The 18,068-nt window shown below is 40.1% G+C and overlaps 2 protein-coding genes across 6 annotated transcripts; one reads left to right on the top strand and one right to left on the bottom strand.

The window, feature by feature from the left end:
* Positions 1-212: 212 nt before the first annotated feature.
* nudt8 (nudix (nucleoside diphosphate linked moiety X)-type motif 8) lies at positions 213-7,176 on the bottom strand. Its single transcript, XM_052575771.1, has 5 exons — positions 7,064-7,176; positions 4,268-4,942; positions 4,064-4,196; positions 809-886; positions 213-699 (listed from the first exon to the last, which is right to left on the bottom strand). Exons 1-5 carry the CDS (start codon positions 7,147-7,149, stop codon positions 484-486), a joined length of 1,188 nt encoding a protein of 395 aa, XP_052431731.1. The 5' UTR covers positions 7,150-7,176; the 3' UTR covers positions 213-483.
* A 264-nt stretch (positions 7,177-7,440) lies between these two features.
* Positions 7,441-17,851, top strand: ftr86 (finTRIM family, member 86). Of its 5 annotated transcripts, XM_052575758.1 has the most exons (11): positions 7,492-7,595; positions 7,764-7,815; positions 11,287-11,823; positions 14,335-14,430; positions 14,509-14,742; positions 15,058-15,217; positions 15,981-16,058; positions 16,138-16,251; positions 16,782-16,847; positions 16,942-17,144; positions 17,397-17,851. In XM_052575758.1, the coding sequence occupies exons 3-11, from the start codon at positions 11,323-11,325 to the stop codon at positions 17,730-17,732; spliced, it is 1,788 nt and encodes a 595-aa protein (XP_052431718.1). In that variant the 5' UTR covers positions 7,492-7,595; positions 7,764-7,815; positions 11,287-11,322; the 3' UTR covers positions 17,733-17,851. The 5 variants fall into 5 exon arrangements, with proteins under 5 accessions (XP_052431717.1, XP_052431720.1, XP_052431716.1 ...); XM_052575757.1 differs by lacking the exon at positions 7,764-7,815 and having other exon boundaries at positions 7,441-7,591; XM_052575760.1 differs by lacking the exon at positions 7,764-7,815 and having other exon boundaries at positions 7,442-7,595; positions 16,144-16,251.
* The last annotated feature ends 217 nt before the right edge of the window (positions 17,852-18,068 follow it).

Below are 18,068 nucleotides of genomic sequence, written 5' to 3'. Positions count from 1 at the left end.
TGAATTAAATATTATTATTATTTGTAAAAACATTTTATTTCAAAAACCTAAGGGACAAAGAGTAAATTATTTTCTGTGGACAGCAGTAAGCTAAATGCTGAATAGTCCACTCAACAGAATTTGATTACAGCTGGAATTAAACTGCAGGAAAGTAGATGTCCATCTGAAGGACTGAGCAGATCCCTGCTGTAAAAAATAAACATTCAACAAACTTTAAAGCATGTGAACACTTTAATTATAAGCAGTGATGTTAAATAAAATGACATCTGTATTAGACACACATTTAAAACAATCATCTGGGTAAAGATGAAGGAGAACAATGTATAATGTTAAATCCCAAAAGTACATTGAAATGAATGTGCTTTGTATAAACAAACACTCCTGCTTTCACTGGAGGCTTTTCACTAAAGCAAAGCTGCTAACCAGTACAATTAATTCAGTCATTAACCCTTAACATACCAATGGTGGGGTCTCAGGAAGGTGCTACTGAACCACGCTGTGGTCTAACAGCTGCTCTGGTGGCACAATAACTTTGAGTGTGTGATCCAGGGCCACTGCGGTGAGACCCCAGACGCGATGCTTAGGGCTGTGAAACACTGGGAGTGTGTACCCGTAACGATCTCCAGTGCGGAAGTGTGTGTAGCCTCTGTTTTGGGGTTGACACAAATGCTCAAGCGTCAGGGTAAAAATCTCTTCCACCTGTCAGAAGAAGAAACGCAGTTTTACTCAACTCATATCAGAGGACAAACAGACGGCCATGATTACAAAGAACTGAATAGATGGTGTTGGGAGATGAACTGTGCTGTACCTCACTTGGATTAGGTTGAAAAGAGAGCACCTCCAGTGGTCCAAGATTGGCTATTACAGGCGCAATCATCATTCCAGACTGCAAATTAGAAAAACAAAAACATACTTTCAACTGGAGAATTACACTGATTTTCCCTTCAGAAATGCTTTGAATAGAGTCAGAAGAACAAAATCTTGCTTTAAAATCTTGCTAAAACAGATAATGTTATATTACGAACACATCGCGAGGCTCAGCATCTTACCAGATTTCAGAAAATAGTGTTAATTTACCTGGTTATTTCCTTCGTGTTCGCTCAATTCAGCGAACTACAGCTACAGTAAACGGTCACTCCAGGTAATCAACAATCGGTGTACAAACATAGTTTTAGACCATCCTTTCGACTTCAGCGAACTCCCGCCGGAGCTACAGAGATTGCCGGAAGTGCTCGACATCGGCGTCGAGACTGTAAACGAAGACGGGGAAAGCGTGGAGGGCTGCGTGCTAAGCTAAGGCTAAACCCACATCGACCAGCTCTGCCCAGCATCTTCTTTGCCAATGTTTGGTCTCTGATGAACAAGATGGAGAACTAAAGATCTGGACCCTCACACAGAAATGGCTTATGGACTAATGTTATGTTCCTCACTGAAACATAGCTCTGTAATGGTGTCCCAAACAGCGTGGTTCCTGATTATCAATTGCAGGCCATTCTATCTACCACATGAGTTTATCTGCATTGTTGCTGCTGCAGCTTATGTACCTCCGGACGCTAATGCTAACGTGGCTATGAGAGAACTTTGGGCTGCTGTCAGCTAATTACAAACCTTGCACCCGGATGGAGCCTTTTTTGTTGCTGGGGACTTCAATCACTGCACTTTAAAGAGCCAGTAAGATGACAATTCTAAGCTTCCTATCACTGTTTATAAGTCCTGTACATTAGGTTTAAATCCATCCAAGGTTAAAAAACATTGTCATTTTGTCAAAATATCATTTTAAAATTACCTAAATTCTCAGAGATCCCCAAATGGTTCGCACGAAGCTGTTCAAAAGATTCAGTTTCCTTAAACCCCACCTTTCGGTAGCATACTGTCTTCTGATTGGTCAACTGACATAGTCAGGTTTGATTGGTTGTTCCGCACACACCTCCACGGTAAACTATGCGTTAGCATCTGTTTGGGGTGAATTATGTCTTATTCCTCTCATCGCGAAGCAAACAGTAAAATAAAAAACTTGAACAGTCTGGCTGCTTTTTCTTCTGTGTGTGTATTCAAGCCACGCGCTTCAGTTTGAATCTCAGCGCGTTCAGCGCGGGGGCGTGGTCACATTAGATATAATGAAGGGAGACATGAAAAACAGACATCGCGTTATTTTCATATGGATTACTTTATCACAGAATATCTGTTAGCAGCACTTGTTACACTTCATTTTAATGACGTGTTTGTAAATGAAGATCAGCGCAGAGAAAGGCTGCAGACAGCACACATACTGATAAGAAGCTCGGGAGAAAACAGACACATAACTTCATATTGTGTTGAAAATGAATTTTAGCCATTGGTTCTTCTGATCTTCCTTCTTTGGCAGTGAAAATAAAACAAACTTGCCTTTACAATTAAAAACACACCATCTCCTCGACATGATGCTATCACACCAACCAGAGCGTCTGTGTCGGGGGGTGGGGCAGGTCAGAGGTCAGTTTCTCCCAACACGGTAGGCGGAGATTATTATGCAAAGTGTTCCTAGTGACGTACATAGAGATGGGCAGAAGATTTGAAATCTATAATGACTCGTTTCAGCAATTCAGAGTCGACTCCTTACTTTAGAAGCCAATAACTTTATAAATCGTGTACTTTTTGGTTTAATTACTTTGCACATTGTTTACACTGATGGACAGCTACATCATACACTGTAATACAGGTCATTTTTGATTTCCCATCTGTGTGGCTCTTTAAGATCTGTTCTCCCTAAATTTCACCAAAATGTCTCCTGCACTATAAGGGGACATAAAACACTGGACCACGTTTATACTAATGAGACTGATGCCTCCAGAGTCACACCCCTCTCCCCACCTGGGTCAGTCTGACCACCCCTCCTGTTCCTGCTCCCCAAGTACACCCTGGTCATCAAATGTGTGAAACCTACATTAAAAACTGTTAAAATCTGTCTGGAAGGTGCTGACTCCACTCTTCAGCATCAGTTCCAGCACACAGACTGCCCAGGCCACCACTAACTCTCAGATCAACACTGACACTTACACCAACTCTGTCCTGGAGCACATCAACACATGTGTGGGCAGAGTGACCACACACACAGACAAAAAAGTCACAGACTACAAACCACCTAAACCTGTGTGCCCCCCTCCAACTCTGCCTCCCTCCCAGACGAGCTCAATCACTTTTATGCTCAGTTTCACCAAAATAATAAGGAGATCTCCCTCAAAGCTGAGCATCCACCCAGTGAACTGCCTCTCACACTCTCCACATCAGATGTTTACCGACTCTGTGTAAGGTGAATGCACCGAAGGCAGCTGGCTCTGATGGAATACACACACACACACACACACACACACACAGACACACACACGATGCGCACACGATGCACATTTGAACACTCAATAGCAAATACTTAAACTAATAACGAAACCCACTTACAGTAGCTGATTCAGAAGCGGCAGATTGTCGTAGCAAACTCAGAGTTACCTGTGTGACCCTCGTGATGATTTCAGCTTATGATTTCATTCAAGCGAAAACAGTGTCATAACTTATACACACAGAAATCTAAAGGTTTACACTGCAACCTGTCAAAATAAAAGTTTGGTTCTACTTTAAGACAATGTGCCGGAAATATATAACTATTATTAAGTAAAATGTATTATCACACAGTATTAATTCTCCCACATTTTAATTTCAAAAGTAAATCGCCTTTATTCGCCCCAAAAAAGTTTGTTTAATTATTATTTCAGGACTTCAATCGATAACCAAAAATATATAAATGCACAATAGAATTTCTGAAGGGAAAAACATTTCATGAGGCTATTTCAAGAGTGAATAAAAGTAGTTTTATGCATTTGAATAATTAGACACGCCAAAACACAGAATACGGTAACAATCAAACATAAGGCAAGAAGAAGAAAAAAACATTTCATAGGGCCCTAAATGTAACTAAACCATTAAAAAGTAGTCTTTTCTGCATTCACATACTCGAGTAAAGTATGTTTCAAGTCTAATACCTCACAGAACATCACAAATGCTACGTGCTAACTAACAGGAAGTGCACACTGACCGTATCACGCAGCGGTTTGAGCACACCCCACACTTTCTCCTCACTGATGTGGATCCCCAGCTCCTCGTGCGCTTCTCTCAGAGCCGTGTCTACTACAGTCCTGTCAGACGGGTCCTTCTTTCCCCCTGCGAAACTAGCACAACAGGGATGAGAAGGGCATTCAGATGAGTTCAGAGCAGCTTCAGCACCAGACGTGATGCATACCTGACATCTCCTTTGTGCCTGCCCTTCAGTGTGGCGGATCTGAGCGTGAAGAGCAGCGCGGGAACCCCGCTCACGGCACACAGACACACCAGCACCGCGGCCCAGCTCTTCCCTTCCCAAGCGTACAGAGCAGCGTTGGCCTGCAGCGAGCGTCTGCAGCGAGCCTCGTTCCCTGCAGACAAACACTGGTCCATCACAGGCCGCTGAGGGGCGTTTCTGTGCAGCCCGCGAGTCTGGACTGCAGCTTTACAAAGGACTGGGCCAATGCTAGTCAACCCACGGAAGATGCTAGTGCTTTCTGTGCTGCGCTTTAAGACACTGCAGCATCTTTTAATACCGCTTTTCTGGCATTTGCTTCGATTAGTGGGGCTTTGAGAGGTGTGTAAAAACAGCAAGAAAGCATTTGGTATGTGTAGCCAGTTCATACAGTCATAACTCATGTGTGTTAATAGAAAACGAGTGCCAGTGTGTATCCGTATGGTGGCCGGTGGACAAACATGTTTGGGAGAGTCCAACGCATCAGAGAAAGCTCTAGAGACAGTGCTGGAGCAGAAGTGCTTGTGTTGTACATCATCTCTTCTCAAAGAAGGAGAGCCTCGTTCATGAGTGTATCTGAGCAACGAAACCAGTCTGAGCTGATTCAAACAAGTCTTCGTGTGTGGAGTCCGAAACATCCTGTAAAAACACAGTTCAACATTAATAAAGCGGATTCTCAGTGTGAATATCTGAAGAATTTGAGTCAGGTTTCAGCCCCACCATAGCACAGAAACTGCACTTGTTAAAATTACAAATGACCTGCTTCTTGCTTCAGATCAAGGCTGCATCTCATTTCTAGTCTTACTTGATCTTAGTGCTGCGTTCGACACCATAGATCATGACATACTCATAGATCGATTACAAAACTATACAGGTATTCAAGGGCAGGCTCTAAGATGGTTTAGATCCTACCTGTCCGATCGCTACCATTTTGTTTACTTACATGGGGAGTCATCTCATTTATCACCAGTAAAATATGGAGTGCCACAAGGATCCGTCCTAGGTCCCCTTCTATTTTCAATATACATGTTGCCCCTTGGTAATATTATTAGAAAATACGGGATTAGCTTCCACTGTTATGCTGATGATACTCAGCTATATATCTCAACGAGACCAGATGAAATGTCTAAATTATCTTAGCTAACAGAGTGTGTTAAAAATGTAAAAGATTGGATGACCAATAATTTTCTCCAATTAAATTCGGATAAGACAAGATATTAATTATTGGACCAAAAAACACTACACAGAATCTTGTAGATTACAATCTGCAACTAGACGGATGTACTGTTACTTCCTCTACAGTCAGAAATCTGGGTGTTATATTAGACAGCAACTTGTCTTTTGAAAATCATATTTCCAATGTTACAAAAACTGCATTCTTCCATCTTAGAAACATTGCCAAGCGAGACATGTTATCTGTTTCTGATGCAGAAAAGCTAGTTCATGCATTCATGACCTCTAGACTGGACTATTGTAATGCACTTCTAGGTGGTTGTCCTGCTTCTTCAATAAACAAGCTACAGGTCGTCCAAAATGCAGCAGCTAGAGTCCTTACCAGGTCAAGAAAATATGATCATATTACCCCAATTTTACAGTCTCTGCACTGGCTACCTATTAAGTTCCGTATCAGTTACAAATTATCATTACTTACCTATAAGGCCCTAAATGGTTTAGCTCCAGCGTACCTAACTAGCCTTCTACCACGTTACAACCCATCACGGACCCTAAGGTCACAAAACACTGGACTTTTGGTCGTTCCTAGGATAGCAAAGTCCACTAAAGGAGGTAGAGCTTTCTCACATTTGGCTCCCAAACTCTGGAATAGCCTTCCTGATAATGTTCGGGGTTCAGACACACTCTCTCTGTTTAAATCTAGATTAAAAACGCATCTCTTTCACCAAACATTTGAATAATGCATCTCTTAAATTGTGAGTGTAGTTGCATCTGATCAAAGGTGCATTCTTATTCTTTAGCTTGGGTTAAACTAATTAATTTAACTTGGAACAGCAGCTACGCAAATTATGTCTCTATTTGATTTTGTTTATTGATTTGTATAGTAAAAAGTGCTATACAAATAAACTTGAATTGAATATCTGTAAGTGTAATTTATTTCTGTGATGTGCAGCTCTATTTTCAGCATCATTCCTCCAGTCTTCAGTGTCACATGATCTTCAGAAACCAGAATAATATGATGATTTACTGCTCAAGAAACATTTCTGGTGCTATATCACAGGTGTGAGGTTTATAAGGCGTGTTGATCTGACTGGAGCTGGTTGATCATTGTTTCTAGAAAGACTTTAGTTGATCAAAACGATGGATCAGCTGGAGAGGCCTAACAACACCTGGATAAATAGGTTGAGAGGTTGGTAAAGATACTCAGATCGGAAACACACATGGTTTAATATTACTATAAACACATATTCGAATTAAAATCTAACATTAACTGAGACACAAACTTTTTTGGCAGCTCTTTTCCTGATATTCAGAATGACATTGGTTTCGAATAAACAACAATATGAGACAAACAACATCGATGCCATTTAAGACTCGTTATCATATTAACAAAAAAATCACTGAGGAAAAATGAAACATTGAGTTACTAAGAACTCAGAGTGAACAGCCATTTATTCTTTCTTATAAACGTGGAAACATCATTCCTCCACAGCATAACTGTAATATACAGCGGTGTGAGCAAACGTTGGTTTTAAGACGAATAAGTCACAATAAAACATTTTAAAAAGAAAGCCGTTTATGACTCACCTTAAAATAACTAAATCAGCACGATGACGTCTGACGGATGTTGTGACAGAAGCAGCTTCTTCTTCGGCCTGTGTTTGAAGCTTCATTTCAACAGCCGCGTGGCGCCTCCTACAGGACAAACACAGCACTGCAATACACTCAAACAGCGCACAAGTGAACAAATTAATCACATTAACACTCCACTGTATGTTTGGTTTGGTTTATATTAGCCATATAACTGAATGTGATTAAAATTTAACTCAGACTATGAAACATTTATTCATTCTTATAGTATAAAACGTTTACTCATACACGAAGCTATCGTGTTTTATTTGTAAATAATTACTGTTGTATTCTTTTAACAGCTGTTAAAGCGTATTTTTCCTCTGATTTTGAATCGTCATTCGATTCGATCGATTCATCAAAAGGAACCGGATAAGAACGATTCATTATCGATCAGTCAGTGCCTCGGTTGGTTCAGAAATGCGTTTGTTTGATCGATGATGTTCTGAGTTTACACACACACTGCTGAATTCTGCCTCACGACCTGTAAGTAAGTACATTTGAGGGTTGCAAGTCAGTGTCTGTTGATCTACAGTCTATCAGTGAAGCTAAACACTTGCAAACAAACGTGTTTTCAAAATCTGGCTTCTGTTTGAATTTGTTAAGAACCGAAATGTGAAGGGGCATAAAGCTATATTTAATACCTTTTGAGTTACAGGCATGCAAAATCTGGAGAAAGAAAGAAAGAAAGAAAGAAAAAATCCTGCAAGGTGCTTTTTCCCATTTTTGAGCATTCATTGGCATATAATGCAACAATAGCTAAAGCTCCTCTATTATTCAGTGAATATACATCAGTGGCATTTAATAGTTTGGCTTTCATCGCTATACACATTTATCTTACTTAAGAAAATCAAAAGTATAAGCTGAGAAGTTTCTGAGATTTGGTTGAATTGGAAAAACACCTGAAGAATCGATTGGATATTATTATCAATATTTTATTTATGTAGACGCTACGAAAGTTAACCTGTCACTAATCATATTATTATTAAGTTAACTACTTAATACTTTACTACTTTTTTTCTTGTGTTTTTATGCTTTGACCAAGACAAGGACATCTCAACAACATGACTAACTAACTTTGTAGCATACTACGAAGGCATTAAATGTCTAAACACAGCATCCATCCTGTGTTTCCATGCTCTTATAAACTCTCTGAGACATCACAAACTTACACGGACCGGTCTTTAGTAGTTTCTCGCAGTCTTTTTAGGGAACTTTTTGGTTGGACTTAAATTGGGCCACATACCCAAACTTCTTAAAGGGGGGGTGAAATGCTATTTCATGCATACTGAGTTTTTTACACTGTTAAAGAGTTGGATTCCCATGCTAAACATGGACAAAGTTTCAAAAATTAAGTTGTACGTTTGAAGGAGTATTTCTGTTCCAAAAATACTCCTTCCGGTTTGTCACAAGTTTGGGAAAGTTTTTTTCGAGTATGGCTCTGTGTGACGTTAGATGGAGCGGAATTTCCTTATATGTGTCCTGAGGCACTTCTGCCGGAAGAGCGCGCTCCCGTATAGCAGAGCACTGAGAGCACAACAGACTTCACTGATCAGAGCGAGAGCGTCGCCAAATGTCACAAAAGAAGTGTGTTTTTGGTTGCCAGGGCAAGACAACCCTGCACAGATTACCAAAAGAGAAACAGCATTAAGGGACCAGTGGATGGAGTTTATTTTTACAGAGCATCAACGAAGTTGTGCAAGTGTTTGTGTTTGTTCCCTGCATTTCGAAGATGCTTGTTTTACAAACAAGGCCCAGTTTGACGCCGGATTTGCACATCGTTTATTTCTTAAGGATGATACAATCCCAATGAAAAAGGGTCACGATCGTGTGTTGGAACCGCAGGCGGTGAGTAAAACTGCTTCAAATATCTCTGCCTCCTTGTTAGTGCGTCCGCCTCCCATCGGAGACCCGGGTTCAAGCCCCGCTCGGAGCGAGTCGTTGCTGCTGCTGCTCTCGTTCAGTTTCAGCCTCTGGATCTGATTCTGGATCATAAATAAACGGCTGAATCTGACTGTTAGCCAGGGTTTGTTTTGGTTGGTTTTGTCCTCACGGTAATGTCACAGTTTCCACACGCTCTCAAAGCAAAAGCCTACTGGCGCTCGTGATTCTTTAGCTCCGCCCACACGTCACGCCTCCAGCCGCTCGTGTTTTTCCGGGAAAAATCGGTACAGACTATCTCTTATGAATATAATAAAACTAAAGACTTTTTGGAGTTATGAAGGATGCAGTACTACTCTATAGGTACTCAAGATTAACAGGAGATTGAGTGAAAACGAGCATTTCACCCCCCCTTTAATGAATGACAGAAGCGTGGTATAAAATTTGTCGACATGTAGCTTCAGTTCAAACATCTTGACTCACAGAATATAGTGCCAGGGTTAGTCAAATGTTCTTTGGTCTAAAAATGTCCTTTGCTCATGCATTCACACCATTATCTCGAGTCTTGGAAATTTGGGATCAGGATGATGTTTTTGAAAGGTATGGTCATCAGGGCTGCATTTATCATCTCAAAATACAACCAGTAGTACTTTATTATATCTGCTTTCTGTGTTAGTATCTGTTCAAATGTAATTGATTGCTGTGATCAAAGCTGAAAAATAATGCTTAATCATGTGTCACATGACATTACTCTCTGACTGACATAATTGCCTCATGCATAATATTAAAAGATAATCTAGTGCAAATCTCAAACATGCACATCGCATCCACATGATCTTTTCCTGATAATGCTTTAAAGCAGGAAGAAGGAAATACTCTTTAAAAAAAAAACATAAAACATTGCATGACATCATTGTCTTCCATCACATGCAACATGGACATATCTATCAGCATCTTGAAAACCTGTATGAGCGTGCTCGTGTGAATCCTGTAATGGGACTAGTGCGTGAGAACGGAGATGAGATCCAATTGCTCGTTTCATAGTAAAGATCGTGATCACGACAGGCATGGTCAAACATCATGAAACAACAGTGTCCAAGACAAAGAGTGATCCAAAAACAGGCAGTGGTCAGGACAGGCATCGAACTATCACAAAAACAAGAAACAGTCCAAGGTCAAAAACACAGGCAAGGTACACATGGGGATGGCTTCGGTGTGGAGATCCCGAACATGCTCTGAAGTGTGTTTCACTTCACTTGACAAGTGTTTCGAGACCCGAATCTGCTTTTGATCGACAAGGACGGACATCTGTCTTAACCTAACTGGAGTTAATGCAACAGAACAATTAATACATTTAATACATTTAAATAAAAATCTTTATAATTTGTAAAAAAAAAAAAAAAAAAGCCAGTTGTGGCTTGATGTCTTTTATTAATGTTTCTTTTTTCATGACCAAAATAACATCATCACCACAAAGACTTCATTCAGTTATCATAGAGATGTCCAACACATTACAAGAACAGAACATTAAAAACCAAGCTTCAAATATTTATTATAATTATATACATAATTATGACACTGCTGTATTACACTAACTATAAAATAAATAAAAGTGAAATCCTACGGCGATTAAATTTTTTTTTTGTGTGTGTGCCTGTGTAGACTGATGCTCACAAGTTTGGGATCAGTAAGATTTTTTTAAATTATTATTATTATTATTATTTTTGCAGAGTTTCTTATGCTAATTAAGGCTGTATTTATTTGATCAAAAAACTGAAAGAAATGTAATATTGTAATGCAATATCACTCACTAATATATATATATATTTTAGTGAGCTCTCTTACTAATTATGTACTATTTATGGAAGTTATATTCACACATGGCATTTTTGACAAAAACATGACGTATTACTGAGTGTTATGTAGTTTCAAGTTGGATATGGAAAGGTGGTTTCTGAAACATTAGAAGGGGATGCACTGATGTAAAAAAAGAACAACCGTTCAATACTTAGACGTCACAAGGGGAAGGTTAACAACATAACAGCAACGTTTATACAACATTATCAGAACCTTTCATTACTCAACGCCTCAAGCCGTTTTACAAGATTGCGTTTCTAAACCCCGATCCCTGACCAGATACACAGGTTTGTCAGCCTGCCATACATTTTATTCTAGCTGTGTCATGGAAAATGTGTGTAGTGCTTAGCTAGAACCATCCAGAGAACTTGTACTACTAGTTTTAACCACACCCGTTTTGGTTTAAAAGGAAGTGTTTAAAGTCGTCGCCTGTGGTTTTGCAGAAACTCTGGATTGTTCATCTACCTCTCTTCAACATCATGGCTACGACAGAGGAGGCGTTTGCTTGCCCTATCTGCTTGGACATCCTCAAGGACCCTGCTACCCTTCCCTGTGGACACAGTTACTGCCTGCTCTGTATCCAGAAACACTGGGATCAGACCGCAAAGAAAGGCTCCTACGAATGTCCTCAATGCAGACAGCATTTCAAACCAAGACCCATCCTGGCCAGAAGCAACGTGCTCATGGAAGCTCTGGAGAAGCTGAGGCTGGGTAGGCAGGACATCCCGGACTCGTCTGTCTCTGAGAGTCCAGAAGTGCTCTCCTCTTCTGATCCGGAGGGATCCTCAGGAGCTCCTGCGTCCCAGACCGGACTGTATCCCTCTCTGCCCTCCAGCTCTCCGCAGCTCTGCCCGATCCATCAACAGGTGCTGGAACTGTACTGCTGTGAGGACAAACAGTGCATCTGTGACGAGTGCAGCTTTCTCGGACACAAAGGCCATCAGGTGGTGCGTCCAGATGAAGAACGACTAAAGATTCAGGTATGCAACTGCATCGCGTTTGGGTAAATCTCACAAAACCTGTCAAGAGCATCATCATGTTTCACCACAAAATGTAAAAAAGAACGAAATAATGTGTATTCTGTTCATCAAAGTCATAATTTATCCAAATGTATTAAACTCAAGGGTGACCTGGGGCCATATGCACACACGCTATGATAAAAGATATCCAATGCCAAATCCAAAAGTGATTTTTAAGGGTCTTAATGGAAAGTCTATAACATTGGTTAAAATTTCTCAGTGGTAGTGTAAATACACCCTTTTTACCTTGTCAAAAACGGCTCTGTTCACAGTGACTCGTTTCGCTGCATGTTCCTTTAAATGCTAATGAGCTCTGCTGACCCCGCCCCCTTCTTCTGTGGGATCTCATGAGAGATTCTTAACTTTAGCCGCATTCATTGTGAAACTTGTGAAATTAGCACATTTTTAGGAAAGGTGATTTGCAAAGATTAATAACCTTATACTCACTTCTTCAGTAGGTAAAGCTGGATCACGAATGATTCATTTGTACTTAAACGCATTTAGGTAGATCAGGAGCCAATCCCATCATAAACAAACGTAGCTGCCTATTCAGCTGCTCAGATGTTGCACTGGGTGGATTTTTATCATCATATTCTATATGTGTAAAATCCCTGCAAGCACACGTTTATGTTCAAACAACATGTAAAAGTTAATTTTGCTTGCCATGACTTCAAGAGCCTTAAATGGTTAGTTTATCCAAAAATGAAAATTACCTTATAATTTACTCATCCTCAAGGCATCCTGTGTGTATATGACTTTCTTTTTTAAGATGAATCCAATTTTTGTTATATTTAAAAACGTCCTTGCTCTGAGATGAGGCTACAGAAAAAAAAGAGAATACGGGCCATTGCTAAAACAAGAATAAATATAGAAAGGTAATATAAGATAATATTTAGAGAGGTGGCATGAACTCTGTGTTTTGAAGGGGTTTTAAAATGTATGCTGCTTCATTGTGAACTACTTGTAAACAGGAAATTCGAGTAGAAACACCACAATAAAGAGAGTTTCAGTAATCCAGCCAAGATATAATGAAGGTGTGGATAGTAACCTCTAAAGATGCTTTAGAAAGCAAGATTTTCTTTTTAGAGAGAGAGTGAATATAGGAAAAACTAGAGCCTGATTTGTTTTCGTCTAGGCAAGCTGATTAAATATTTAGAGCACGCTTATTTCACAGGTCACAGGAAGATCATTTCCATATCGTCAGCATAACAGTGGAAAGAAATGCCATGTTTCCTAAAGATGGACTCCAAGTAAGTAGATCCATCTAGGAAGTAGATCTAGAGTAAAAAAAAAAGAAAAAGAGTAGGTGCTAACACCGATCCCTGAGGAACACCACAAGTTAGATTCCCTTAATAGGAAATTAAGTTTCCTATTTTAACTGAGAAGGTTTGGTTTGTTTGGAAAGATTTACACCAATTTAAAACTGTCCCCAACAGACCCACATAAGACTCCAGGTGAGAGATTATAATTTCATGATCAGCAGTTTTGAAGATTGAGGACAGGTCCAGTATAACTAAATACACCTAAATCTGTAGTTATTAGAATATCATTAAGCACTCTTACAAGGGCCATTTCAGTACTATGCAGTGATTTAAAAAATGTCTCATAGATGTTATTATTAGATAGAAATGACTGAAAAACATTTTTTCCCCATAATCTTAGAAATAAAAGGTAGAACAGAGACAGTCCGGATATTTGCTACAATAGAAGCATTCAGTGAAGGTTTCATTAGCACTAGGGTGACTCCGGCCATTTTTAAACGATCAGGGATAAACCCGGATTGCAGACATTTATTGAGCAGAGATACAAGTCCTAGTCCTACAATGTCAATTATTTGCTTCAAATAATACTGAGGGTGTATAATATCATCCATGTGTTATTGAAGGGCCACTGCTGCCCAAATGTCATTCTTAGAATTTTTTTTTTACACACTTAAGACAAAAGTTTTACTCTGAGCGGCTTTATACATATGGCCCCAGATCACTGAGCTCGCTTAATCTGTTACTGGAATCTAAACTCAGTTAAGAATAATGAATAATACGTCTCATAACAGCAAACTAAACCCTCTTTCTGTCTCGCTCATCTGTGATGAGACAATGAGATGTATTGCTGTAAATGAAATCTAGTCAACTGGAGCACATTCAACAATCGACACACTCCTGACAATGACAAAAAGCATGTTTTGAATTTCAAATTTATGCTATAATGCCTTTGATTAGTTTGCCTTTCTGTATTAGATGTGATATCCGCTGAGGATGTTGGTAAATGGAAATATTTAGGTGCCAAAATATAGAAGTTGGAAATGTAATTGATTGGGTATTGATGACTGTGGTCTCTGAGACTGATGTGCAGTAACAGTTTTGATTAGTTTATTAAAAGTTGCATTAATTATGGGAAGCAAAGTAACCCCTGAACTTTTTACAGCTGAATGTCTTGGACTGTGGTACATTAACATTGTATGTCTTGATACAGCAAGAGCTGAAGAAAGTGAGGGATCAGATACAGGGGAGCATTGCAGACCGAGAAAGGCTCCTTCAGAGTCTCCCCCAGGTTTCCCAAGCACACAAGGTAATAATCCCATAGGAGATCTTTGTCCTTTGTGTCTCAGTAATGCAGTGGTTTGAGACGAGTGTTTGTGGCTCGCAGAGCTCCATGCAGAAGATGCTGATGGACAGTCAGGCGGTGTTTGCAGATGTGTTGAGGAGCGTGGAGCTCAGTCACTCTCAGGTGCTCGAGCTTCTTCAGACGCACCAGAAATCAGCCAGCAGCCGCGTCGAGACCCACACATACAGCTTCCAGCAGGAGATCACCAGCCTGAAGGAGAAACAAGAGCAGCTGCGCACACTGGACAGCATCCAGGACCCCGTCACCTTCCTGAATGTAAGGGATGATTCAGCTTTAATAACAGCAGCCGATGGTGGTGTACGAAAACACTTCAGAATCAGCATAACTGATGTATTTGTATAAAACTGAAACCTATTCTGACTAAGGTTTATTATAGTTTAAATTAACAAAAACTAATTCTAAAGTCTAACTTAACACAACACATTCTAATGCATGGGAAATTAAAGCATATAATGAGTTATTTGGTTGATGTCACCTTGGGTATATGGTTTAAACAAACGTGTGTATAAATGAAGAGTAATAAGGAAAGGTTTATAAGATTGTACTGAATCTGAGCCGTATCTTCTGCAGACGTTCATGGCCGTGGGGACGGTGGATCAGGCTGGAGATACAGCGATGGAGATCTGGAGTCCAGAGTCTGTGATATCTGGGGTCAGACGGTGTCTAGACGCTTACAGACAGGCCACACTAAATCTCACCCAAACCAACCTGGCCAGCATCTTTAGAGTCGGTGAGTTATATCACAGTGCGCTTCAACTGGACTTCATCTTATCATATCTGACCCCGGAGCTCAAGACCACTCATAACACTCAATTATTGGAAATGTACATTTATGCATCATCTAAAAGCTGATTAATGATCTCTCCATTGATGTGTGGTTTGTTCGGAGGACAATATTTGGCTGAGATACAACTATCTGAAAATCTGGAATCTGAGGGAGCAAAGAAATCTGAATATTGAGAAAATCATCTTTAAAGTTGATCTCCAAATCTCATGAATAATCGTAACCAATAATACTTGTCTATTCGCTGTTACACCTTTAGAAAGTATAATTTATTAAAACACATGATAATTAAACCTTTAAATATTATAATGCATTTTAACTAATGAAAACATGAATGCATTACAGTGTACATTATTTTTTTATACAATGGATCATACGTGAAGACTTAAGTAAAGTGTTACTATAAATTGCAATGAATAAATACATTGATTTTATTAAAAATTAGACTAAATAATTCTTCTGAATATGTCATAAAACTAACTTTGTTGTTTTTGGTCATCGAGCAACATAACAGATGTTTCTTTATTATGTGACGCACATAAGTATTTAGTTTCACTACAGTGCAGTGCTAATAAACGTGCTGCTTTATTTTGACATCACAGTCAAGTTTCAGAGAAAAGTGGTTGTAAATTTGACTTTTACCAATAATAATCCAGTGTATTAGTGCTGTAAAGAAGCCTGTTGACTGAAGTCTGGTGTGTTACTGCAGTCAATGATGCAGCAGCTCAGGTGCACTCATCTGTTCAGTCGTGTGACGGAGGTCCTCAGCTGCCCTCACCAAACACAGGTAAGACCAGAGTTTATCATCACAGTACTGTTAGTGTACAAGCAACTCGTCTCGCTTGATTGTAAACTCTTCCTCTCAGTTACAGAAGTGAAGTCGGAGTCTGTGAAACCAGATGCTAAACCTAAAGACCGAGCTTCCTCTACTGCAACACAAGAACATCCCGAGAAACCGGCGTGTCCCTCTGCCAGTCCAGGTCAACCATCTCCACCCCTCCTCAAATACACATGCACTACATACAGCTTTTGGATGGGTGACTTACACATGTTTTCATGAGATTGACCCATCATGTTAAATTATATCATAAGGGTGGATTTTTTAAAAATTGAGATTTACACATCGTCTAAAGCTGAATAAATCATCTCTCCATTGATGTGTGGTTTGTTCGGAGGACAATATTTGTCTGAAACACAACTATTAGAAAATCTGGAATCTGAGGGAGCAAAAAAATCTAAATATTGAGAAAATCATCTTTAAAGTTCTTTAGCAATGCATATTATAAATGATAATGCATTTTTGATATGTTTACAGTAGGAAATGTACTAAATATCTTCATGGAACATGATCTTTACTTAATATCCTGATGATTTTTGTCATCAAAGAGAAATGTATAATTGTGACCCAAACAATGTATTGTTGTCTATTTCTACAAATATACGTCTCTGACACTGATGACTGTGTTTAGGTCACGAATACAGTTTAAACCTCTTTACTGTGTCTCTACAGCGGAGGCATCTGCATCCTTTTGTGTGTCAAATCCAGCTCCTAAAACCAGAGAGGAAATGCTCAAATGTGAGATTGTGTGGTTTTTCAACTTCATTACATTTGTTGGGTATTTTATAAATGTATAATATGTATGTGTTTAACTGTGTGTGTTGTCTTCCAGTCCGCATCGAGCCCACACTGGATCACAACAGTGCTTTCCGTCACATCCGTCTGTCTGATGGATATCGCAAGGCGACGCTGTGCGCAGAGAAGCAGAATTATCCGGATCACCCGGAGCGGTTCATGTTCTGGAGACAGGTGATGTGTGTGGAGCCGCTGGCCGGGAGCCCGTATTACTGGGAGCTGGAGTGGACGGGACAGAGGGTGAGCGCAGGCATGATTCACCTATAATTAATAACAGTTCCTAATATTGATGTAGTCTGGAGATGATTAAATAAAATATGATCAGAATATCAACTCACCTAATAATTATGCACACACTGTAAACAGAGAATACTATTAAACAGCCAATACACACGAGTTTATTAAGCAGAAGCTTTATCTAAAGTCATGATATTTGACTTGTAGCTGCTGGATTATTCCGCTGGTCTCCTGACATTGGTTTGCTCTCTGCAGGTGACGGTTGGCGTGGCGTATAAGGACATGAATCGCTCCGCGGCGGACGACAGCGCCAGGCTGGGTCACAACACACAGTCCTGGAGCCTGTACTGGTCCGGCAAGGCCTTCTCCATGTGGCATGATGGCAAAGAGACCGCGCTGTCCGCTCCCAAAGCCAAACGCATCGGGGTCTATCTGGACCAGCAGACCGGCGTGCTGGCCTTTTACAGAGTCTCACACAATCAGGCCCAAGAGATCTGCAGCATTCACACACACTTCGACAGACCGCTCCTCCCCAGCTTCCGCTTCTGGTCTGGAGTGGGATCCTCCATCTCCATCTGTGAGCTCAGCTGAAGAGGAGAGAACCACTGTCAGGAATTACTGAAGAACACCAGCGGTTAAACATACAGCCTTACTGCAATCTTTATCTGTTTACAACCTCATGATGAAAATAAAATATGAATACTAATGCATCATAATTGTTTGTGTGTTTGCATGTTTATCTAACTGAATAAAAGCTGATGCATGTGAGTTATCTCCAGTGTACAGCTATCTGTCGGCAGTGGCTAAACATTTTCAGTCAACAGAGTTTGTCCTGGCAGCAAGAGCAGTGAGGTCTATAAATACTCGGAGAAAGATGCCAGCGTTCCCAAGAGTCCCAGAAAACCAGCAATGTTTCCCAAGCCTTGA

The sequence above is a fragment of the Carassius gibelio genome, chromosome B15 (genome assembly GCF_023724105.1).
Source record: "Carassius gibelio isolate Cgi1373 ecotype wild population from Czech Republic chromosome B15, carGib1.2-hapl.c, whole genome shotgun sequence".
NCBI lineage: Eukaryota > Metazoa > Chordata > Actinopteri > Cypriniformes > Cyprinidae > Carassius > Carassius gibelio.
This window is presented reverse-complemented; position numbering and strand designations above follow the sequence as displayed.

Excerpts from the sequence above, each read along its gene's own strand:
- nudt8 (XM_052575771.1), bottom strand. The coding sequence starts at position 7,149 with ATGAAGCTTCAAACACAGGCCGAAGAAGAAGCTGCTTCTGTCACAACA. Across the intron at positions 4,197-4,267 it reads AGGCACAAAGGAGATGTCAG|TTTCGCAGGGGGAAAGAAGG; the intron begins GTATGCATCACG and ends CTGTTGTGCTAG. Across the intron at positions 700-808 it reads TTCAACCTAATCCAAGTGAG|GTGGAAGAGATTTTTACCCT; the intron begins GTACAGCACAGT and ends TTCTTCTGACAG.
- ftr86 (XM_052575757.1), top strand. The coding sequence starts at position 11,323 with ATGGCTACGACAGAGGAGGCGTTTGCTTGCCCTATCTGCTTGGACATC. Across the intron at positions 16,252-16,781 it reads GTGTCCCTCTGCCAGTCCAG|CGGAGGCATCTGCATCCTTT; the intron begins GTCAACCATCTC and ends GTGTCTCTACAG. Across the intron at positions 16,848-16,941 it reads CAGAGAGGAAATGCTCAAAT|TCCGCATCGAGCCCACACTG; the intron begins GTGAGATTGTGT and ends GTTGTCTTCCAG.